The sequence below is a fragment of the Homarus americanus genome, unplaced genomic scaffold (genome assembly GCF_018991925.1).
Source record: "Homarus americanus isolate GMGI-L3 unplaced genomic scaffold, GMGI_Hamer_2.0 scaffold5589, whole genome shotgun sequence".
Classification (NCBI taxonomy): Eukaryota; Metazoa; Arthropoda; class Malacostraca; order Decapoda; family Nephropidae; genus Homarus; species Homarus americanus.
Window position 1 is genome coordinate 7,171,044 of NW_024736650.1, and position 22,918 is coordinate 7,193,961.

Consider the following 22,918-nt stretch of genomic DNA (forward strand, 5'->3'; position numbering starts at 1 on the left):
TTCCTTGAACTTGTCTTTCTGTGCAAAAATTGTCGACACAGTTGATGCCGACATCCCATAGTCTTTACTAAGCACATTTGTTCTAATGCCCTGTTCATGTTTCTTTATTATTTCCTGTTTTACCTGGATTGAAATAACTTTTCTCGATTTCTTTAGAGCCATGCTGGATTTGATTTCAACACTGAAATTTTAAGTTTTATTGCTGTAAATAAAGAATATTTTCTTCAAATCAACGCTGCACTGCGCTATATATTATCAATATGTAAAATATATTTCAAAATGACCAATAATTTGACTGTAAAAATGGAAAAATAGTTAATGTTCAAGAGAGTTTCAAACAAGATGTTCCCTCCACTGAACAGATACATACACTGACGCCAAGCTTGGTGTGTTCAGTGGCTGTTTGACGTGGAAAAAACTAGTTTCCTGTAATTCAATTATGTTCAATGATTATTAAAGTGACTAAAAATTTTTATATAATTTTTTTTAAATTATTGATATTTACTCAAATGGTACGAATTTTAGCCCTAGAACTGATTACTGTATTGGCGGACTAATACTACAGCTGGTAAGCAAGCGAAAACATGTTGGGAAAAATTAGTAAGGAAGTCGTTAACCGAATTGAATATTCTTATGGAAGGTAATCCGTTAACCGAAATTTCATTAACCAAGGGGTTCGTTAACCGAGGGATCACTGTATTACTATTATTATTATAACAAATATTTGCAAGCTCAAGGGCCCCCCTGGACCCAGGGCCCCTGGCCCGGGCTCCTTGGGCACTGTTGTTAATGTGACCCTGTATCATGCTCACCTCTTCGTGTAATTTAACGAAAAATGTTTCTGGTACAGTAAAATGAGCTAGTCTTATGTTATTTCTGTTCTAATGAAAGTTAAAAAAAAAATGGCTTGGTTGATTTTTTCGGAGGAATGTTGGGAATTACATTTTAACAAATACCCCAACACCTTCACAGTTACAGTTGCATATACTGTACAAAACATTTTATCTGGCCTTACCAAAACTTATTATATAGTATATTACCTTGATCCATACTTCGAATACATGTCCAGTAATATTTACACCCGGTAAGTATGTCACCCTTGGTGACACTAATGCATTTAGTATTTCTCTTGAGTTATTGAGACCATTGATTTACTAATTACTGTACTTGGTAAAAGATGAAAATTTCATTAGTGGGAAGGATTGTGGAAGCAGTTGCATAATTACTTGCAAGAGATGTGAAACATTTCTTTCCTTGTTTTAACACTGATTTTTATTTTGTTTCTTCAGCTTGCCCTAGAGGAGGAAGATGTATGGCGTGGTGTATTGAATTGGGCCAAATATGGAGCAGGTGTTGCACAGCCCACCCCACATTGGACTGAGGAAGAAAGGTTGCGTGTATGTCAGCAGTTACAGGGAGTTATCAATCATGTGCGACTTTTGCTTATTGGTAAGTTAGAGACAGTAAGGAATCAAGCCCGTCTCTGTTGACGAAGTAAAGACTTCTCTACTGTTTGGGCTGAATGTGTGGCCTGCAGGAATACCAGGATATTATTTCTTAAGCGATTGTAATTGATATTTTCACCACATTTTAATCAATAACAATAATAATGAAACTGTAATAGCTTACATGATGTACAGTCAACAGCAGAAGTTTATCCCAACTCAGTAGTAAGATATGAGGTCGGTGATCTGGTAACACTGTTGTTGATTGTACAGCCATGGTCAAAAGTAATCATCCATTTCACCACCTAATCCCTGTACCTGGCTAGTTCCTTTCTGTACGGTAAGTCACATGGAGCGGACCTGATTTTATGATTATTATAATGTACCATCCATTTCCTTTTTAATAATTTTATTTTCAGGTTGTTGTTTCAGGTTTTAAACAATGGTAATTAGATATATGTAATAATGTTGATATGAAGAGAAATATTGAATACGGTGGAAGTCACATTTATTTTTAATATTTACCAACACAGGTCATACAGAATCTCAATAACCCATCCACTGCCTTGCTCTCTTATTAATTGTGGTCTTCCCGGCCTAAAATTATATAATTTATATGAATAAGAGTTCAAATATATTTTGCTTACATTACACATCCAAAATAAGTCATTTTAATATATCAAATGCTAGCTGGTTTCCCAAGTTCCCAGACTCCTCCCAGCAGGTTAACCAATGTCTCACAGTGACCTCAACCTCCCTTTTAATTTCTGACACATTGTAGCCAACCGTGCACAAACCGATAATTTGCCAGCGAATCGCCAGTCGACATTCTTTAGCGTCCATCCTGTGCTGAGTATGGAGCAGTGGCCAAATACCATTCCCAGTACCACCTCATCACCTTACATTGATTTTCACAACTCTAATAAACATAGTACAGGGTGGATAAGTCACATTCTATCCAACAATTCATTATTCATTTTTTTTTATCACTTAGTAGTGATATTTTTCAAGAACTGTAATGGTGAGAGGTGGAAGTGATGAAGTAATAATTTAGTCTTAATTTTTTCAATTGATATTGATAGTTCGAAGTGATCAAGTAACAGCCTAGTTTAGTGTTACTGGTGGTGAGCAAGCCATGCCACCCCCCCCTCTTATGTTGTCATATCAGGGGCCTTCCCTCACGGAAGCCAGACACCTTATCAACCCCTGTGACACATTACCTGCAAAAAGCTCACTCACATTCATCCCCGGAATCTCAAGTAAGGGCATAGATAACTACGAGAAAAGTTAATTCCATTTGACACCTCCCCGGACACCTGCCCTCCTGGTTGGTTGGTTGTTTGGGCCTTTGGCCTATCAACTGCCAGGGTCATTAAGGCCGTGAATGTCAAGCTACATCCACCAACCTTGACACCTTCTTCAGGTGTTAAGGATAATTCTAAGACTACATACGCACTCACTACATATATGGCCCTTTTTGTGTGCCCTCCTACCATACCTGAGTCCACCACCCCTAGCTCTGCCCCCATCAATACCTCCCCCCCCCATCAATACCTCCCCCACCTTATTGTAACCTGTCATGTAGAAAGGCCTTAAGCTAGCGGGTATGGTAGTAGGAGCGGTGGAATGTTCTTAATCTCCATTTCACTGTTGTTTGTCAGCTGTTGTTCCTTCACCATGTTTGTATCTTTTAATTATGTAAAATTTCATCTCTAGTATGACACAATTTTAGTGTGTGATTTGGGGCATCTCTCTTCTTTTACATGGTTTTCAAAGGAGGTTTTGGATTCTTTTAGCATGACTTTGCACAGTATGATACTTTTTAGGAACAACTTTTGTGTTAAGTGGAGACTACCTGTATAAGTTTAAAAATATGTGTGGGGTGTAGATAGCATAGCTACAAGTACAGGTCGACAATCCCTTATCTGAAACATTTTGGGCCAGATGTATTTCAGAATTTTTGGGATTTCAGAGCGGTAGTACGGTATATATAAAGTACATTATGGTAACACCCTACCAGGTTCTGTGGCGGCACCCCGTAAGCAAACACATAAATATTTCTGCAACGAATCTAATGAATATGAATTAAAAAGTACTTTCAAAGTACTGTATACCAGTAATAGAATAAACAAAACATTAAATATAAACAAAATACAGTACAGTTGGGTCTTCATTTACGCGGTCAATTGAACCCACGTTGTACCGCGTAAAACGAGAAACGCGTAAATGAAATTACAGAACACATGGGATTAATTGAAATAGAGACTGGGCCCTCCCCCAAACTCCACTTTTTCCGACACAATACCTACGTTATAGTAAAAATAACATCTTAATTTTATGATGGTATGCACACACATACAGTTTTACCCCGCTTAACGCGCTTTCACTTAACGCGTTTTCGCATATACGCGGTGCCTTGCCAAAGCTGAACTTTCACTTAACGCGGGTTTTTTCCACATATACGCGGTGAGTGTCCGAGACGCTATTTTTAGATTTGCCCCACCCGCCACCCTGCCTGACTGCCTGTTTTAGCTCATAAAATTCATACAAATTACCAGGCCAGAATATAATTTACATTGCTGGAATTCTTATAATTTGGTGATCATTTTGAATATAAACATCATATATTTTGCTTTAAACTTACAATTTTTAGATAAAATTTTTTCTCTAGGTAACTATGGTATCTTTTGTCCAAAATATATGACATTTATATTCAAAATATTCCTGGTCTTACAAGGAATCCAGCAATGTCAATTATATTATCCTAACTTTAGTTTGAGGTATTATTTATTAAAATTTAGTGGTTATCCCACACATCTCCTTGGGACGGTTGGTGGGGGGTGGGGGGGAGGGAGGGACCAACTGACCATCTGTTACGGTGTGAAGAATTATTATCTTTGTTTATTAACTGAAGATATTTGTTTTAGCTCATAAAATTCATACAAATTACCCGGTCAGAATATAATTTACATTGCTGGAATTCTTATAATTTGGTGATCATTTTGAATATAAACATCATATATTTTGCTTTAAACTTACAATTTTTAGATAAAAATTTTTCTCTAGGTAACTATGGTATCTTTTGTCCAAAATATATGACATTTATATTCAAAATATTCCTGGTCTTACAAGGAATCCAGCAATGTCAATTATATTATCCTAACTTTAATCTGAGGTATTATTTAATACTAAATGTTAAAAACTCTGGAAGGGAGGATTGGTGGGGGGTGGGGGGGAGGGTTGGGACTGACCGCGCGGTTGGAAGAGGGGGGGAGGCAAGGTGGGGTACTTTGATTGACAGATAGTGTCGTGAAGATTATTTTTTTTTTATTAACTGAAGATATTTGTTTTAGCTCATAAAATTCATACAAATTACCCGGTCAGAATATAATTTACATTGCTGGAATTCTTATAATTTGGTGATCATTTTGAATATAAACATCATATATTTTGCTTTAAACTTACAATTTTTAGATAAAATTTTTTCTCTAGGTAACTATGTTATCTTTTGTCCAAAATATATGACATTTATATTCAAAATATTCCTGGTCTTACAAGGAATCCAGCAATGTCAATTATATTTTCCTAACTTTAGTTTGAGGTTATCCCACACATCTCCTTGGGACGGTTGGTGGGGGGTGGGGGGGGGAGGGAGGGACCGACCGACCATCTGTTAGCCGGCTGTGTAGTGTGAGAGGGGGAGGGAGTTGAGTCCATTATTTGAATGGACATTAACTTGGCGACTGTATTTCTCTATTTCTCTTAAGTATTAATTGTGTGCATGTACCATCATAAAATTAAGATGTTATTTTTACTACAACATAGGTATGTGCCTTCAAAAAGTGGAGTTTGGGGGTCGGGCCGGTTTCTATTGGAATTAATCCCATATGTTCTGTTGTTCACTTAACGCGGATTTCACTTAACGCGGGACCCTCTGGGTTCAATTGACCGCGTTAAGTGGGGTACAACTGTAATATAGAAGAGAAATATCAATAAGAGAATAAAATACTGTACCAGGTAAAAGAAAATTCAAGGTTTAACACGTATATCAGGTTAGGTTAGGTTAGAAAAAATCAAGGTTTAACACTTATGTAAGGTTAGAAAAAATCAAGGTTTAACACTTATGTTAGGTTAGAAAGAATCAAGGTTAGGTTTAACACTTACGTTAGTAGAAGAGATGGGTCGGCGTACGGGAATGGCGGCTGGTTCCGAGGCACAGGGCAGACTACTGGCCCTCAGGTGAGTCACCATCACTGTCCTCCACATTTGTCAGGGCCTCCCTGACAAATCCCTCAAAGTCACCATCACTGTCTCTGTCACTATCACTGGCTTGGGCTGGCTGTGGTGAGTTGCGAGCGAAGAACTCGGTAATGCTTTGTTGACAGCTAGTGTTGATGTTGTCGTGATACACCTTGATGTACGGCTCCATAGTCTGCAACAGCTGGGTAGTGAAGACTTCATACCGGTTATCGTCAAGGTCATCGGAAAGGAGGAGCTTCAGTTTCTTTGCACCTTCGATGGCACCCCTAATATTACCATGCGTTAACTTGTGTTCTTCTGGGGATGACGCACCACCTGCCTCTTCACTGACATGATCGTCTTCTAACATCTTGTCGGCAGTCACCTCAGGATCCCTGATCACCTCCAGGGTGTCTTCGTTGGTGGTCTCGGAGAAGCCTGCAGCTGTAACACTCTGTGCAGCTTCTCTTGCAAGGTCCACTGCCACTGCAACAGACTGAACCTCACCAGTCACAGGTTGACTCTGCCTCCCACCTGGGATACCTTGCAACACATGCCTCCATGCGTGACGAACCGTTGCTACAGACAGCTGATCCCTTGCCTCCACCAAGAAGTCCACAGCTTTCTTGACTTTAAATTTCTACCAAAAGTGTTTCACGAGAACTTCTTGATCCGCCAACTGTTGTTCCTCGTCGCCCTTGCTGTCGGTGTCACCCAGGTTACGCAACTCATCCTTGGTGTTGGTACAGTCGTTCAGGAGCTTAAACTTCTTTGCAGAGTATGCAGCTTTCACATTGCAGATTAATTCTTGGTCCATGGGCTGGATTAATGCCGTAGTGTTGGGAGGAAGGAAGACCACTTTTACTTTGGGGTGACGATCCAACAGTAGGGGCGAGTGTCCCGGTGTGTTGTCAAGGAGCAACAAAATCTTGAATGGAACATTCTGTTGCTAACAGAATTTCTTCACGTCGGGAACGAAACAATCATCAAACCAGGAGAGGGACAGAGCAGAGAACATCCACGCCTTACATGCGGTCAGCCAGTGGACATTTAGATTGGTGGTGTCCACGTTCTTGTAGGCGTGTGGCTTGCGGGCTGTGTGGATCACCGATATCTTGAGTTTACAGGAACCGGAGGCATTGGTGGTAAACAGGACGGTGATGTGCTCCTTCTGCAACTTCCGGCCCCGACACTTGCTGGTAGACTGGACAACGAAGGTCCTGGAAGGTAGCTTTTCCAAAACAGACCGGATTAGTCCATGTTGATCACCTGGTCATCGGTGTACTGTCCTTCGTCCATAATCTCACGTAAGAACCGAGGAAAATCCCTAGCCACAACACGGTCAGCACTTGCTTCTTCACCACCAATGTTAGTGTTGGTGATCTTGTTCCTCTTCTTAAACCTTTGCAGCCACCCAGAGGAAGCATTGAAGGGTTTGTGCTCTGCAATTCCCATCTTATGTGACTGCTGCGTACAGTTCACGTGCGTACTCCTGAACTGACCGCGTGTCGACCGCCATGTTCCATCTTGCCTGACGAATCAAGTAACACACAAGTAAATTTTCTGTCTTGAGAAGCACCTTGTTCTGGCAATACTTGATTATTGAAGCACCTGTCGACTTTGTGATGTTCATGTGTTCTTTTATCTTGTCTTCATCCTTCTTGATTGTCCGGATCGTAGATTCGTTCACACCATGCTGGCGCGCCAAATCAACCTGTGTTGTTCCTTTTTCCAACTCTTGAATAATCTTGTACTTCACATCGTAGCTTACGGCACGTCGTATCTTCTTTGGCTTAGGGCGGCTGCGTCCAGGTAATGCAAGGTTTTTCTGTGGGGGTGGTGGTCCGGTGGCAGCCATTCTTACGGAAGAATAGATACCTGTATACACGGTGTGGCTGCGAGGGATGTAACTGACGCGGCTACGTGAAGCACCTTTTACCCGCCAGCGGGAATGTACGTCATATTACATTAAACCAATCACAGCTAGCGGCGGAGGGAGTTAAGGATAATTGGCCCAATCACAGTCCGATACGTCTTATGACGTCAGCGATAACGCAATAGAGGCATCCACTGTGCAGCCTACTCGAGCTGCGTGCCCAACAAGGCGGGAGGTTTGAATCCAAAAATGGCGGCGAGGCAGGACCGCCAGCCGCTCTCTGCGTATATGAGTAGATGCACCGTGTAAAGTGTAAAGTGGGCATTCCGGTTCTGGCGGGGTACCGCGTAAATGTGGAAACTTGTAAACGGGAACCGCGTAAACCGAGGTATTACTGTACTACACTACAGCTGCTCGACTTACGATGGGGTTAGGGACCCAAATCCAGGTTATAAGTCGAATTGGTCGTAAGTCGAAAATGCGAAAATTATACAGTGGTCCCTCAATTAACAAACACAATTCGTTCTAACTCACAGAAAAAGTACATACAAAGTAATGCAAAAAAATGCATAAAGTCAGAAACACTCCTAAAAATTCCCAAAATTGGCCTTAAATCACTATACAGTCAGTTCTGCTACAATGGAATAGTTGTGTTCTTGTAAAACCTCGCTTTCTAGAAATTCGCGCTATAGAAATGACAGGGCTTATGGAGAAAATAGGGTTAGATGCAGATTACTCGAAATCGAAAAAAAATTAGTAGTTAGCCTAACACAAAGGATAGCATAGTCTAAATAAATGCTACATTCATATCTAATAATGAAATCATACAGTGAATGTAACACTTTACCTTGAAAAAAATATGAATATAACTTGATGGGGGAGAAGGTTGATTTTGAGATTAAGGAGTCATGCAGACAGGAGTTGAGTGTGTTCATCGTTATCATCAGTATCATCATCATCAGGTGCGGTTTTGGTTGCATGGTTGGGACGAAAAAAACGTTTAATTCCAGAAGTGGATGGCTGTGGTTCAGTGTCTTCAGACTGCTTCTTTGGGGTTGACTTAAAAAAGACGTCTAATGTTTGCTGTATTGCCGCCTTTCTTCTTTCACAAAGAAGCTGTTCATAAGGTGCCAAAAAAGATTTAACACTACGAACTACAATCCTGCTCTGATCTGCAACTGCTTATCAACTTCCCTCAGGATAAAAGACAAAAGAGAAGTGGGAAGCTCTCGTGGTTTTGCATCCTGGACTTCATCATCTTCGGCATCTTCAATTTCACCAGTAGCAACAAGTTGTTGTAGATCAGCTGTAGAAAGGTCTTCATAATGGGACTCAAGCACTTCCTCAAGATCAGCACTTTCCACTTCACCAAAGCCAACTTGCTTTGCAAGAGAAACACAATTTTCTTTTATTTTGGGGAGCTCCTCTGATGCATCAAAGCCTTTAAAATCATGAATGAAATCTGCAAAACATTATTTGTATTTATTTTTTTCATACAGTATTTATGGGAACAGCTAAATTTGCAAAAAAATTACAGAAGTCCAAAAATCCGGATGCCAGAAATCCGGACCACCTGAGAATCCAGACTTTTTGAAAACTCAAACTTTCTAAATTTAGCGGGCTTTTGTGTGTGTGCGCGCATGCATGAGCGCCACAGCTGCAGAGCAACAACAAGCGACCACACGGTCGCCATTTTAAAACGAGCAATCAAACTGTGACAATGTATGTAATATTGTGTCCTATCTCTTTCCATTTACCATATACTATAGCATACGTATTTACAAGCCCATAGTAATAGCTCCTAAAATAGATGAACTTCGTTGTGTGAAGAGAAAGAAGAACACGTTGAAATTGAGTGACAAACTTGAAATAATTAAGAAACTAGAATGTGGTGTGAGCAATACTGATCTAATGGAAACATATGACATTGGAAAGTCTACAATTTACGATATAAAAAAGGCAAAGAATAAAATTTCAGAATTCACAGCCTCGTCTCAGTATTTGCTAATAATTAGACTATCAAAATTTACCTGTTCATCTCTTCTTTATTCCTCCTTAAATTTGAATTTTAAAAGTACTGCCCGAGAATCAGGAAAATCCGAAAATCCGAAACCGACCCAATCCTCGAGCAATCCGAATTTTTGGACTTCTACTGGATGAAACTTATAGAGTTCCTATCAAATAACACTTCACAAACAAAACACATGAATCAATTGAACATGTGATGTCGAATGTGAACTGTAAACACTGCATAACCCTGGGCCAAGCGACAGTACACTTAAAATGTTCGAGTGGAATCGCGTTACAGCCAACACGTGTTCGTGTTTTACAAATATCGTTTTTCTATTCATCAATCGCGTTATACCCAATTCGCGTTGACAAAACACGCGTTGTAGCAGAAATGACTGTATATATATATACACGTCGTACATGTACACTAGACTCTTAAATCACTACAGGTGATTAATTTTTATCTCTTGTGCAAAATATATGACGTTTATATTCAAATTATTCACTGTCTTGCAAGGATTTCAGCAATGCAAATTATATTCTCCTAACTTTAGTCTGTGATATTATATAAGATAAAACTGTAAGCCTAAAACCCTGGCTGGGCAGATGGGGGGGAGGTGAGGTGATATGTTTGACAGTTGGCACCGAAGGTCTGTGTATTTATTTATCAGTCCTTAAGTGACTAAGCTTCTCTTATAAAATGCCAGTGAATTGACCTAGGAGAATATAATTTACATTGCTGGGATTCTTGTAAGATAGTGATTAATTTGAATATAAACAAGCTATAATTTGCACTAGACAAAAATTTTAGTACCCTAATCATTTAGTAAATGTACAGTACAAGTTTGCACGTAGGTCATTTATTTCTTTTACGTCTCTTTTAGTTTGGTGTTTGCGTGTAAATGAATAAAAATAAATGAAGAAATTTAAGTTAATCTACCCAAAAATACAGTTGAATTTTTTGTACATTATTAAATACTAATGTACTAAAGCTTTTATCTCTTGTGTAAATTATATTCTCCTAACTTTAGTCTGTGATATTATACGGTATAAGATAAAACTTAAAGCCTACTGTATACCCACCAAGCCCTTGCTGGGAGGGGATGGGGGGGAAGGGAGGGAGGGGGTGACAATGACATGTTTGACAGTTAGCGCCGAAGGTCTAGTGAAGTATTTATTTGTTTATTTATGTCCTTTAGATTAATTTTTTCTTTTGCTTATAAAATGTCATAGAAGTGACTGGGGAAAATATAATTTACATTGCTGGAATTCTTATAAGATAGTGATTAATTTGAATATAAACGTCATATATTTTACGCAAGAGATAAAAATTTGAGTACATATTACGTTTTAATAGTGTAAAAATTTTTCAACTGTATCTTTGGGTAGATTTACATAAATTTCTGGGTGTCTCTTTTTCTTCTCCTCAGCACCGAGAACTCTCACTTTTACGCTTGCCAGCCATTTTAAAGGGAATTACAAACAAAAATTTTGTCAGTACACCGCGCAATCACTAACGTTGGGACTCGAAAATACATAATTAATTTTTTTTTTGTACGACTGGAGTGGTCGTATGTCCAGGTGGTCGTAGGTCGAGTATGTCATAAGTCGAGGAGTAGCTGTCCAGGACTAAAATTTTTATCTCTTGTGTAAAATATATGTTGTCTATATTCAAATTATTCGCTGTCTTGCAAGGATTGCAGCAATGCGTCACTCTGGGTATGTCGTGAACACGAGCGATGCTCCACGAAAAAACTTTCGGTTTTCATAGCTTTTCGGATTTCGGAATTGTGGATAAGGGATTGTGGACCTGTAATGTATAGTATTTTAACCTTGGAGATCCATTTTATATTTTAATGCTTATTAATCCAGTTACCATGATGCTGAGCTGTAACTATAAACAAAGTGTAACAATCTGCAATCCTGCCTCTAGTTTTATTGATGTTGTAGCAGAATTTTCTGCAATTTTCTTGTTACAGTATTCACTAATATAATTCTGAAGTTTAATATAGTATAGATATGTCTTATCTAAATTTAATGTGCCTAAAATTCCAGACAGTCAAGTGTTTGCTGAGGAAGTAGAACCCACAGGTGCAGTACCTATGGAGCTGTCCTTAGAACGTTACCGCTATGCAGCTCTTCCCAACAAATTCAAGGATAATTCAACCAATGAAGATAAACGGCTTCAACCTCGTGTTTCACTCAAACTTTTTGCAGGATCACAGATTCTTATCAATGTAAGTCTGTTTACACACACACACATACATATATGAATTCTCTTTATTTTCTTAACATACTTACATAGTGATATCCCCATTAGCTGCAACAATTGGTGCATAGGTTTTCTGGTGATGTGAGATTTCTGGGTAATGAGACAACACTCTCAGACACGGAAGAATCCCACATCCCCGGAATTTTTCTGGGTATAGGGGTGCGTCGTTTAGCGATCGTAATGCGTTCCTGAAAAGCTTATCGCTAAGCAAACAGAAACAAGAAATGATATCTTAAGCAAGAAATAATGAGGATTAATATCTGTGGAGATGGCCGACTCTCACCTAGTAGCACTCAGAGCAGGTGAGGCTGAATTGTGAGATATGTTATTTTTCAATTCGTAATTTCAGGTAGATATACATAATTTTTTTTCATTTTCTTGTACAGGTGTACCTAAATAACCAACGCGTACAAGGACCGGGAAAAGTCTTTGGTTAGTGAATCAGCGGTTATCGAAGCAATTAATCCCATAAAAACATAACAGTTTTGGGGGGGGTTAGGGACCAGCCACCCTCCAAAAACTCCCATCTACCCTTGATACAGGGTATATCTTTGTCGTACACACTGTCAAGCAAGAAAATAAAACAGACTTATAAAGCAAGCATTTATAAGCCTTACATAAGCAATGTACAGCATAAATTGAGAATGCTATTTACCTGCGTAGAGAATGGTAGAGACGGTCTAGGGTGGCAAGTTCAAGTCTTAGCCACTCTTTGCTGGTCCATCATCATTCTTATTATGCCTTATTATGCTTTATCACATCACATCAAGCTGTCCAGCACAACAGAAACTATCACTGTGGTGTTTAGGCATGACTGAGTAAAACACTAAGTCAGAAATAGCAAAAAAACATGATCAGAGACACATTACATAGTTAGTGTAAATAAGAGCAAAGATGGCAGGAATGAATCAGGACAGTGCGCAGAGTCCTGTTGTGGTAAGAATTCACACCACCTCACTGCCCGCCAAATTCAAAACAGCTCTGCCGCTCCTCTCCTGATCGTCGGAGCTCTGGGTTATTCAACGAAACTCTTGGGGTAACGCAGTCATAATAAGTTGTTCCACACACCAACCTCCCATAAGGTAATGTACCAAAGTTAAGCAGTATTTTATTATTTTTTCATGTATTCAGTAGTTATTTCATGTTTTAGGCAGTAAGTATGCAGATTATGGGAGAGGCAGAGAGTGCAGGTGGTGGGAGTATACTATGGTGTAATAGTTCATCTGGGATTGAGTGTGGAATTTGGGGGGGGGTGGGGAAATTAATTATTTTTCAGTATCATAAAATACAATTGCACATATTTTATGGGCAAAAAATAGCTGCTTCCACACTTAAGCATTCCTCTGAGTGATGCAACACAGTCACCCTGCTGACTCACAGATTTGTGGCTGCCGCTTTGGTGGCTGTGTGTCACGTCAGAGGGAGCTCAGCCACACATAGCCCAGTAACCCACTGCCACATAACACATTTACTTCCCACATATGCTCTTCATTTTTCTTATTTTATATTTTTATATTATATTTTTCATATTTCTAAGCCATATTAAAGTACAGTATTGTAATGATTTTTTTTACATCTTTTGTAGTTTCATTACAAGTAACAATAAATGCAGTAGCTGGGCTGACGAGTCGGAGATGTAGTTATAGCCTATCACATACACACATGTTCAATTCTCACACATGTACAGTAGTGTCGGATATATAGCGACTTTATATAAAAAACAATTATATCGCAGCTTCCAAAATTAAAGATATTTTCCTATACTTGTACGTATATAGCGATAATTTTTTTTTATTTTGCGAGGGAAATTGGGCAGGAAATATTTCAAATTTATCACGACTATCAAAATTATCAAAATTTTCCATTATACAGTAAAGCCTCCGATAACAACGGTTCGACCAACAACTTTTCATATTTAAAACCCTAGTTAATTTAGGACTCCATTCAATTTACGTCCTTATTTCATTCGTATTTACGACCAAAATATAATAAGAATATAATAAAATTACATTTTCATACCTGTACCAGTAAATAATAACTTAATCCCTATATGAATTATAAAAGAAAAAAATTACTGTAAAAAAAATGAAGAGCGCCTTGCACAAAGAAGCTGCCTTGCTAATTTTTGGTAAACAACAGTCGGAGCTTGGCAGGCCTTTTGTTTCCACACATATGGAACAGGAACTGGAGAAAAGCTTTCTAAGGTTTCTTACAGCATTTTTGCATCCCTATTCAACATGAGCAAGAGAGCAAGTGATGGTAGCGTTGTTTCAAACGCTAATAGAAAATGTCTAAGCTTAGCCGAGAAACTAGATGTGTTAAAACGATATGAAAAGGGAGAGAGGTCTGTGGATATTATATGGAGAAAGCAATGAACATATTTTCTGAAGTGGATCCATTAACAGAACAAAGCATTAAAATTTAAATAAATGCAAATGACCTCTACATAAAGATGTATAATAAGAAAAGAAAGCAGCTGTGCAAGGTTCTTTCGACAGATTTATTATTCGAAGGCCTAAACCATTAACTTCAGCTACACCATCAAATTCAGCATCAAAGCAGCTTCAACATCAACTTCAGTTTCAGTAACAGTTTCAGCAACAGCTTTATGGAAAGCTACAGCTTCAGCCAGAGTTGAACCTACAGCTTCAGCCAGAGTTGAACCTGATGACTTCGTCATCTGAGTAAAAACTTGCACAATTTTCATTGGCTGTCCTTATGTTTTCGACTTTACCACCATTGGTGAATAGAATTTTAGTTTTACATTCGCAAATATTGTTTAAAACATATATGAACAGAAAATAAGTGTTGCTTCCATATTCATATGTAGAGAAATGACGATATGTTTTCACATGTACACACTTACTGTTCATATGTTGGCATTCCCAATCATCTCATTGTATTTCTTTACCATTAGTGGTTAGCTACTCCAAGTGTTCCATTTATTAACATTAAATAGCATTACTTAAAACGTACGTAGATGTATTAAATTTTTTTAAATTAAGTTCACTACAGCTACAACCAGGGTCTTACCTTTTTCAGTTTCTTATGTAGAACCATCGTCACTCGCGAAAACAATGCCGTCTTGTCTCCTCGTGTGTGTTTTAATATTCTACGTATTATTAATGAATTGCATTGTTCATTTCACATATATAAACATTAATTCAATCAAATACATATTCAGTAATAAACAATAATGAATCTTTTGTACATATTCTTAACATAAATGATTATGTTTCCTTGAGTGTGCACGTATGCATTGGGTGTAAACACTGACAACAATGTCATCTCTTATCCTCTTGTGTTTTAATATTCTGCGTATTAATGAATTGTATTGTTCATTTCGCATATACAGTGGTCCCTCTGTTAACGAACAATTCGTTCCACAGAGTGGTTTGTTTACCCAAAATTTCGTTAACCGAGTCCATTGTTTCAATGGGATATTGGGTAATTGGTTCCACCTCACAGAAAAGTACATACAAAGTATAAACAAAATGCAGTAAGTACACTTACTTTGAGGTGTGTATGTAGAATGTTGCTGGTTGATGATGATGATGGGAATTAGAAGTGGGGGGAGGAGGAGGAGAAGGGAGAAGAGAAGGAAGTGCTTTGGTGGGTGAGTCAAGCGGTTGATGGGCGCACAAAAAACTAGTTCCCTGTACTGCATATATTATCAATATGTTAACTAAATTTTAAAATGACTAACAATTTTAATATAAAAATGCAAAAATATTAAAGAGCACAACTTTCTTGATATTTACTCCACTGGAAACGAATGTAAACATAAATCAGATTACTGAATTGGCAGACTAGTCGATCAGCTGATGCTCACAACAAAACGTGTTTGTCGTAAGGATTTCGTTAATCGAAGTTTTGTTCATTAACCGATTTCAAAATTCTTATGGGAGCTAATTCGTTAACCGAAATTTTGTTAATCGAACCGTTCGTTAACCGAGGGACCACTGTATATAAACATTAATTCAATCAAACACATATTCAGTAATAAACAATAATGAATCTTTTGTACATGTTCTTAAGATAAATGCCTTGAGTGCGCACTTATGCCTTGGGTGTAAACACTGACAACAATGTCGTCTCTTATCTTCTTGTGTGTTTTAATATTCTATGGATTAATGAACTGTATTGTTCATTTCGCATATATAAAGATTAATTTAATCAAATACATATTCAGTAATAAACAATAATGAATCTTTTGTACATGTTCTTAAGATAAATGACGCGGTATCCTTAAATGCACACGTATATGTTGGCGTACCCAATCCATCTCTATTTTTTTTCTTTGCCATTAGTGGTTAGACAAGTGATCGCGGGCACGTTCGTGCCCTTGTTAGAGTTTGAACGCTCGTGAAAGCGTACAGCGAATGAGGGTGTGCTAAGTCCGTAGACTTGCATGGTTAATTAGGGTGCGCCAAGTCCGTAGACTTGCATCGTTTCCCATCGTAAATAAAATTGTTAACTAATGCCTTCCTAAAGAAACCATCGACATGGGACCAGGTTTGTTCTACTCTGTGAATTTTTTGTGATTTTTCCACCAAGTTTGATGAAAAACGATTGTGCCGTTTCGGCTGCCCAGAACAGACACACACACAAACAGACACACGCCTAGTTCTATAGTATATTAGATACTTCGATTTTTCCATTTATTAACATTAAATAATGTTACTTAAAACATATAAATTAATTTTTTTACATTAAATTTACTACAGCTACAACCAGGGTCTTATTTTCTTCATTTTCTCGTGTAAAATTATCGTCCCGGACTCCCGGCCGTAAACCTAAACGAAAACAATGGCTTCCCATCTCCTCTTGTGTGACCATATTATTATTCATTTATATTGTATAAGGTGCATTCAGACACATTATTTAAAGAATATAGTTTGTAATTTTCGTTAACTGTATTGTTTTGGGGGGAAAAGAGGGTAAAAACCCACACAAAAGATATAAAAAGGTCACTCTTGGGAACGCATCTCATTATTATTGCTTATTTTATTGGTAATTAATGATTCGCAATAAGACGATTCACCTTATATTGCAATATTGGAGGACACCTTTACGTTGTTATTCGAGGGTTTTCTGTAAGTCGGGGAGGAGACACACACACACACACACACACACACACACACACACACACACACACACACACACACACACACACACACACACACACACACACGTCCCTCGGTTAATGAACTCAATTCGTTCCAGAGGGTCGTTTGATAATCTAAAATTTCGTTAACCAAAATCCATTGTTTCAATGGGATCAGTGCCAGATTTAGACCTGTGGAGGCCATGGGCAGCCTCTTTGTGGAGGCCCCCCTCATTATAACTACCCAAGAGGGTGGGGTGGCGAGTGAAGCGAGCCTAAACATCTGGGAGTTCCGGGGGGCGCTGTAAGCCCCCCAGGAAAATTTTGAAATTTGAACATTTCTTTGGAGAATTTTGAAGCCAAATGCAGTTATATTGAGGAAATTAGAACATTGAGAAATTTTTAATTAACTGTATATTTATTGATAGTGTACAAATTCCCAACACACACACACACACACACAAAAGTGAGACATGACTGGAGTCATTCATGTGGTTTCAAGTTGACCAGCCCTGATATAGCTACTACCACACATGTGGAGGCCCCCAGATTGTGGAGGCCCCTGGGCAGCTGCCCACTTTGCCCACTCCTGAATCCGGCCCTGAATGGGATATTGGGTAATTGGTTCCAGCTCACAGAAAAGTATATTCAAAGTAAAGCCAAAAACGCATAAAGTCGGAAACTCTCCTAAAATTCCCCTAAATTGCCCTTAAATCACTATACAGGTACAGTATTACCCCGCTTTACACGGTTTCACTTTCCGCGATTTCTCATTTACGCGGTACCTTGCCAGAACCGGACTTTCACTTTCCGCGGTGCATCTACTCATATACGCTGTGAAGTATAATTTTTTTTATTTTTTATTTAGCTCATAAAATTCATACAAATTACCCAGCCAGAATATAATTTACATTGCTGGAATTCTTACAATATGATGATCATTTTGAATATAAACATCATGGATTTTGCATTAGACATACAAATTTTAGATCTAATGTAATAATTTGCTTTACACAAAGCAAATATTTTATCTTTTGTGCAAAATATATGAAGTTTACATTCAAAATATTCCCTGACCTGCAAGGAATCCAGAAATGTCAATTACATTATCCTAACTTTAGTCTGAGGTATTATTTATTACTAAAAGTTAAAATCTATTTTTTTCACCCAACATTTCTCTGGTAGGGAGGCAAGGTGGGGGGTGGGGGCGAGGGTTGGGACCCACCGACCCAGCTGGTGTGAGTGTGAGGAGGCGGGGAGGCAAGTTGGGGTACTTTGATTGACAGATAGTGTTGTGAAGAATATTTTTTTTTTTTATTAACTGAAGATATTTGTTTTAGCTCATAAAATTCATACAAATTCCTCGACCAGAATATAATTTACATTGCTGGAATTCTTACAATATGATGATCATTTTGAATATAAACATCATGGATTTTGCATTAGACATACGTACAAATTTTAGATCTAATGTAATAATTTGGTTTACACAAAGCAAATATTTTATCTTTTGTGCAAAATATATGAAGTTTACATTCAAAATATTCCCTGACCTGCAAGGAATCCAGAAATGTCAATTATATTTTCCTAACTTTAGTCTGAGGTATTATTTATTACTAAACGTTAAAATCTAGTGTTTCACCCAATCATTTCTCAGAGAGGTAGGGGCCAGTGAGCTGGGAAGAGGGGCGACTGTATTTCTCTTAAATATTAATTGTGTAAGCATACCATCATAAAATTTAGATGCTATTTTTACTACAACATAGGTATTGTGTCGGAAAAAGTGGAGTTTAGGGGTCGGGCCAGTCTCTATTGGAATTAATCCCATATGTTCTGTTGTTCACTTTACGCGGTTTTCACTTTCCGCGGTACCCTGTGGGTTCAATTGACCGCGTAAATCGGGGTACTACTGTATATATATGTACATTACACTCTTACTCTTAAATCACTACTGTAATGTGATACAGGTCATTAATTTTTATCTCTTGTGCAAAATATATGTCGTTTATATTGAAATTATTCACTGTCTTGCAAGGATTCCAGCAATGCAAATTATATTCTCTTAACTTTAATTTGAGATATTATATAAGATATAAACTGTAAGCCTAAAACCCTGGCTGGGTAGAGGTAGGGAGGGAGGGAGGGACAGAGTGTGGGGGGGGGGAGTGGGAGGTGAGGTGATATGTTTGACAGTTGGTGCCGAGAGGTCTAGTGAAGTATTTATTTGTTTATTTATGTCCTTGAGATTGAGTTTTTGTTTTTTGCTTATAAAATTTCATAGAAGTGACCGGGGAGAATATAATTTGCATTGCTGGAATTCTTATACGATAGTGATTAATTTGAATATAAACAAGCTATAATTTGCATTAGACATAACAATTTTAGTACCATCAGTGCCGTTAGTACATGTACACTTGGGTTGCTCATTTTTCCCAATTTTAGAAAATTGTGGGTGGGGGTGTCTTTTCCCATTATTTCGTTACTCCTAAATTCATTGGTGCCAGAATTAATGAAATCCAACATGTTCTAGGGGTCGCGAATCCAAATATAAAAAATGAATTTTTGCGAAAAAACGTCAAAACTCAAGCTTTTTCTCTTATAGATCAGCAATCGCGCTGCTTTTCACTACTTAACCCTAATGGCTGGCTAGAGCAGCTATTCAGCTTTCCATTGACACCTAATTCGATTGCATGCACCTCTTAGTTGACCTTCTAGTTCAGGTCAAAGGCTTTACCTGCGTTAAGGGAACCAGATTCCAAAATATTCATAGTTTTGACTTTTCCATTTATTCGAAAACACATATCAATATTTTGCCATCACAGTCTTTTCCATGATATATTTCCCTCTTAAAAAAACAAACATCATTGAAATAGGTCAATAACTCTAGGAGGAGATGCAATTTGAAAGTTCAATCCCCCCTCTATTCAACTCTCACAGTTGCATCAGAGCAGACTTGCTGAAGCCACTCATCTGCTTCCTGTGCTTTTCCACAAGTTGCATGACATCCTGCAGCTGCTGCTCATCCTTCGTGACTGAACCAATGCAGTCCTGCATAAGCTTTATTCCCCTTTCGGCCACGTCATTGGTTACCTTCAGGCTTCTGGAGAAATCTTTCAGCTTCATGAACTCTTCGTTTTTCTCCCAGTCTTCCACCGGTGACATCAGCCATGCTGTGCCGCACACATGATGCTCCTTGAAGATCATCCATGAACGTTCATCTATCAGGTCGGAAAGCCGTGTAGTCTGTTGGATGACCAAGTTGTCGTTGGCGTAGTCGTTCGTTTCTTCTAGGCAGCTCAATTTGGTCGCCATCTCCTTTTTCTCTGCCGCACTCAACTTCTCGCTGCACAGCGACAGAACGACGGTCTGTGGCCTTAGATACCACAGGTGGCGGCTCGCGACCGCCAGCGCCGCATCAGCCACCTCACAGTCCACGGCCCTGTAGCGGAGGAGTTCGTGATGCAGTTGCAGGTCATTCACAGGCGCATCCTCGGCTACTGGTGATTTCAGCCACGCCGGTGTGTACAGCAGAGACACAAAGATCGCCATCCTCTGCAGCTTGATGCACAGGTCACTGCTGAGCTCTAGCTGGTGGCTAAACATGTAGATCTTGAGGTAGTATATGATCTTCGCCATCCAGCGAGCGTGGTGACATGCGCCAGGACGCAGAAAGTGCGTGCCGCGCGGAGGATTCACACCGAGGACGAGGAGCGTTAGTTCTGCCGCTTCTCGGTAATCCTCTCTGGCCCATTCTGTGACGGTCAGCAGGTAGCTAACGGTCCTGTGTCGGAGGTGACTGAGCCAGTCAGACTCTGGTAGATTTGCAATGTCCAGCCTGAGATACTGAGAGTGATCTAGTTGACTCCACCTTTTCTTAAGAGTCTGGAAGAGAGGGTCCGTAGGGGCCGATGTTTTGCCGAAGATGTTGCTGGCAGCGGCTCTCACCACCAGTTCCATGACGTGGTGTCTGCACCCAAGCCTCAACAGCTGTTTTTCCAGCAGCGCCTCCAGATGGACAACCGCACCTTGGACTCGCCCTGTGTTGGACGACGTTGTATCAAAGCACAGTGCCTTGACGTTTGAAGCGCAGCTCCAGTCCTCGATAGCACGAGCTGTTGCGCGTGCCTGGGTCAGGCCAGTGCCGTCCTTCACTGGCAAGACAGCAAGCAGCTTCCCTTCCTCATGGCCGCGCCCTGAGATGAAGATGGCCTGTCGGTGTTCTTCTTCTCCCACGACGTTCTGAAATAAGAGAAATATAAAAATTCAGACAGATAATGAAGAATTATCAAGGCTGCCTTTTTCTCCAAGCTTTTTGTTAATGATTTGATACATTTCTAACAATATATTACAATAGTCTAGGCTTTGGTAAAATATTAATGTAGTACCTAAACGTGTTCTCACCTTAACCAGCTTACCATCCCAGTGCACCACTGCATGTGGTGGAGGCGTGAAGGCTTCCCTTTGTGCGGCAGCTACCTGACGACGGTGTGAAGCTCGCGCCCGTCTCGCAGTCTCTCTCGAGATCCGGAACTCAGACAGATCGCCTGGCGGGTTAGCAGAGCGCAGCACTGCTGCGACCACCGAAACTATCTGCGAGCAAAAGCAGGCAAGGGTGTCAGTAGAAAATGTCGACTGTTTAAGTGCTTATCAAATAATTAACAGAAATTTCAAACATTCCAAACACATTTATGGATACACTTACTTCGTTATTGGATATCCGAAGACGGTCAGCGAGTTCCTTTAATGCTGGCTCTTGGAGAATGCGACGTGGAAGCTGAACCGTCACATAAGGGTGCTTTGATGTGTACCTGCCAGGTTGTATCGCTGTGTCCTTTTTCTCCATTTCTACTTCCGTTGGGGTGTCAGCCACCACAGAGGTTTGAGGTCTCGAATCACTGCTGCTTGGTTCACAGGCTGCGAACCTTCCCTGTTTCGACCTTTGCTTCTCGACTCGTTCCTCCTGCTTTCTCTTCTTAGCGGCAAAAATCTTATCGTTACCACTCATGAACGCTTTTCTTTCTCCGCGTTGGTCTTGATAGAAGGCGATGTCTTGTTGTTTGTCGGCCGGTGTAAGCAGCCGGTTCTTCTCGATGTCCTCTACGGCGTCCGGTGCTCCGATGTCCCACAACAGGTCAAGTTGAGACTTGAAGTTTTCAACCTTGTCCTTTGCAGCCCTGTCCCGACTTTTTTGTAGACTTCTCCAGTGCTCCCATAACCTTGTCAGCTTCTCCCGGCACCCCCTCTCTGAGATAGTCTTGATGCGAGCTAAATTCCAGAACGTGAGTACGTTTCTCACTGTTTCTTTAAACGTCTCCTGTCTGTCACCAGATTCATTCACTGTGTGAAAGAAGAACTTCAGGACTTGACGCATCGTCGGGAGTTTACTGCCTCTAATTGACGATGCTGGCTGGCCTACTAGATAGATTTCAGTGGCAGAACGGGTAGTGGATGATGTTGGCCTGACAGTCCCCTTAGCATTCTCCCCCGACTGCGACTCACTCTCTTCCATGATTGTATGTATATAAACAGATGAACTCTGTAAGAAAAAAACGTTTTGTAATAAAACAAAATAGGCAAACAAAATAGGGTCACATAAGAGCAATTTAATCACCTGTAGAAAATACAACATAAATAGATAACCATAAATTTACTGCCACACTATATAGCAGATTTGAGTAAATTATAAAATAACACCACAGTACCAACAACAACACAACACATGTCAAAACACTGCAAAGAAGCGCAGGGTTTTAAAGCTGCCAATGTGAACCTAGTGAATTTATAACTCCGTTAACGCAGGTAGGCTACAGCCTTTGACCTGACTTAGAAGGTCAAATAAGAGGTGCATGCAATCGAATTAGGTGTCAATGGAAAGCTGAATAGCTGCTCTAGCCAGCCATTAGGGTTAAGTAGTGAAAAGCAGCGCGATTGCTGATCTATAAGAGAAAAAGCTTGAGTTTTGACGTTTT

The 22,918-nt window shown here is 39.6% G+C and overlaps 1 protein-coding gene across 1 annotated transcript in view; it reads left to right on the forward strand.

Annotated features, from left to right (window-relative positions):
• Positions 1 to 835: 835 nt before the first annotated feature.
• LOC121872257 overlaps positions 836 to 22,918 on the forward strand; it is a 92,342-nt gene continuing 70,259 nt past the window's right edge. Inside the window, exons 1-3 of the mRNA XM_042374923.1 lie at positions 836 to 844; positions 1,290 to 1,449; positions 11,626 to 11,807. Of these exons, the coding sequence (XP_042230857.1) occupies positions 836 to 844; positions 1,290 to 1,449; positions 11,626 to 11,807 (351 nt within the window). The remainder of the gene's footprint in view (positions 845 to 1,289; positions 1,450 to 11,625; positions 11,808 to 22,918) is intronic.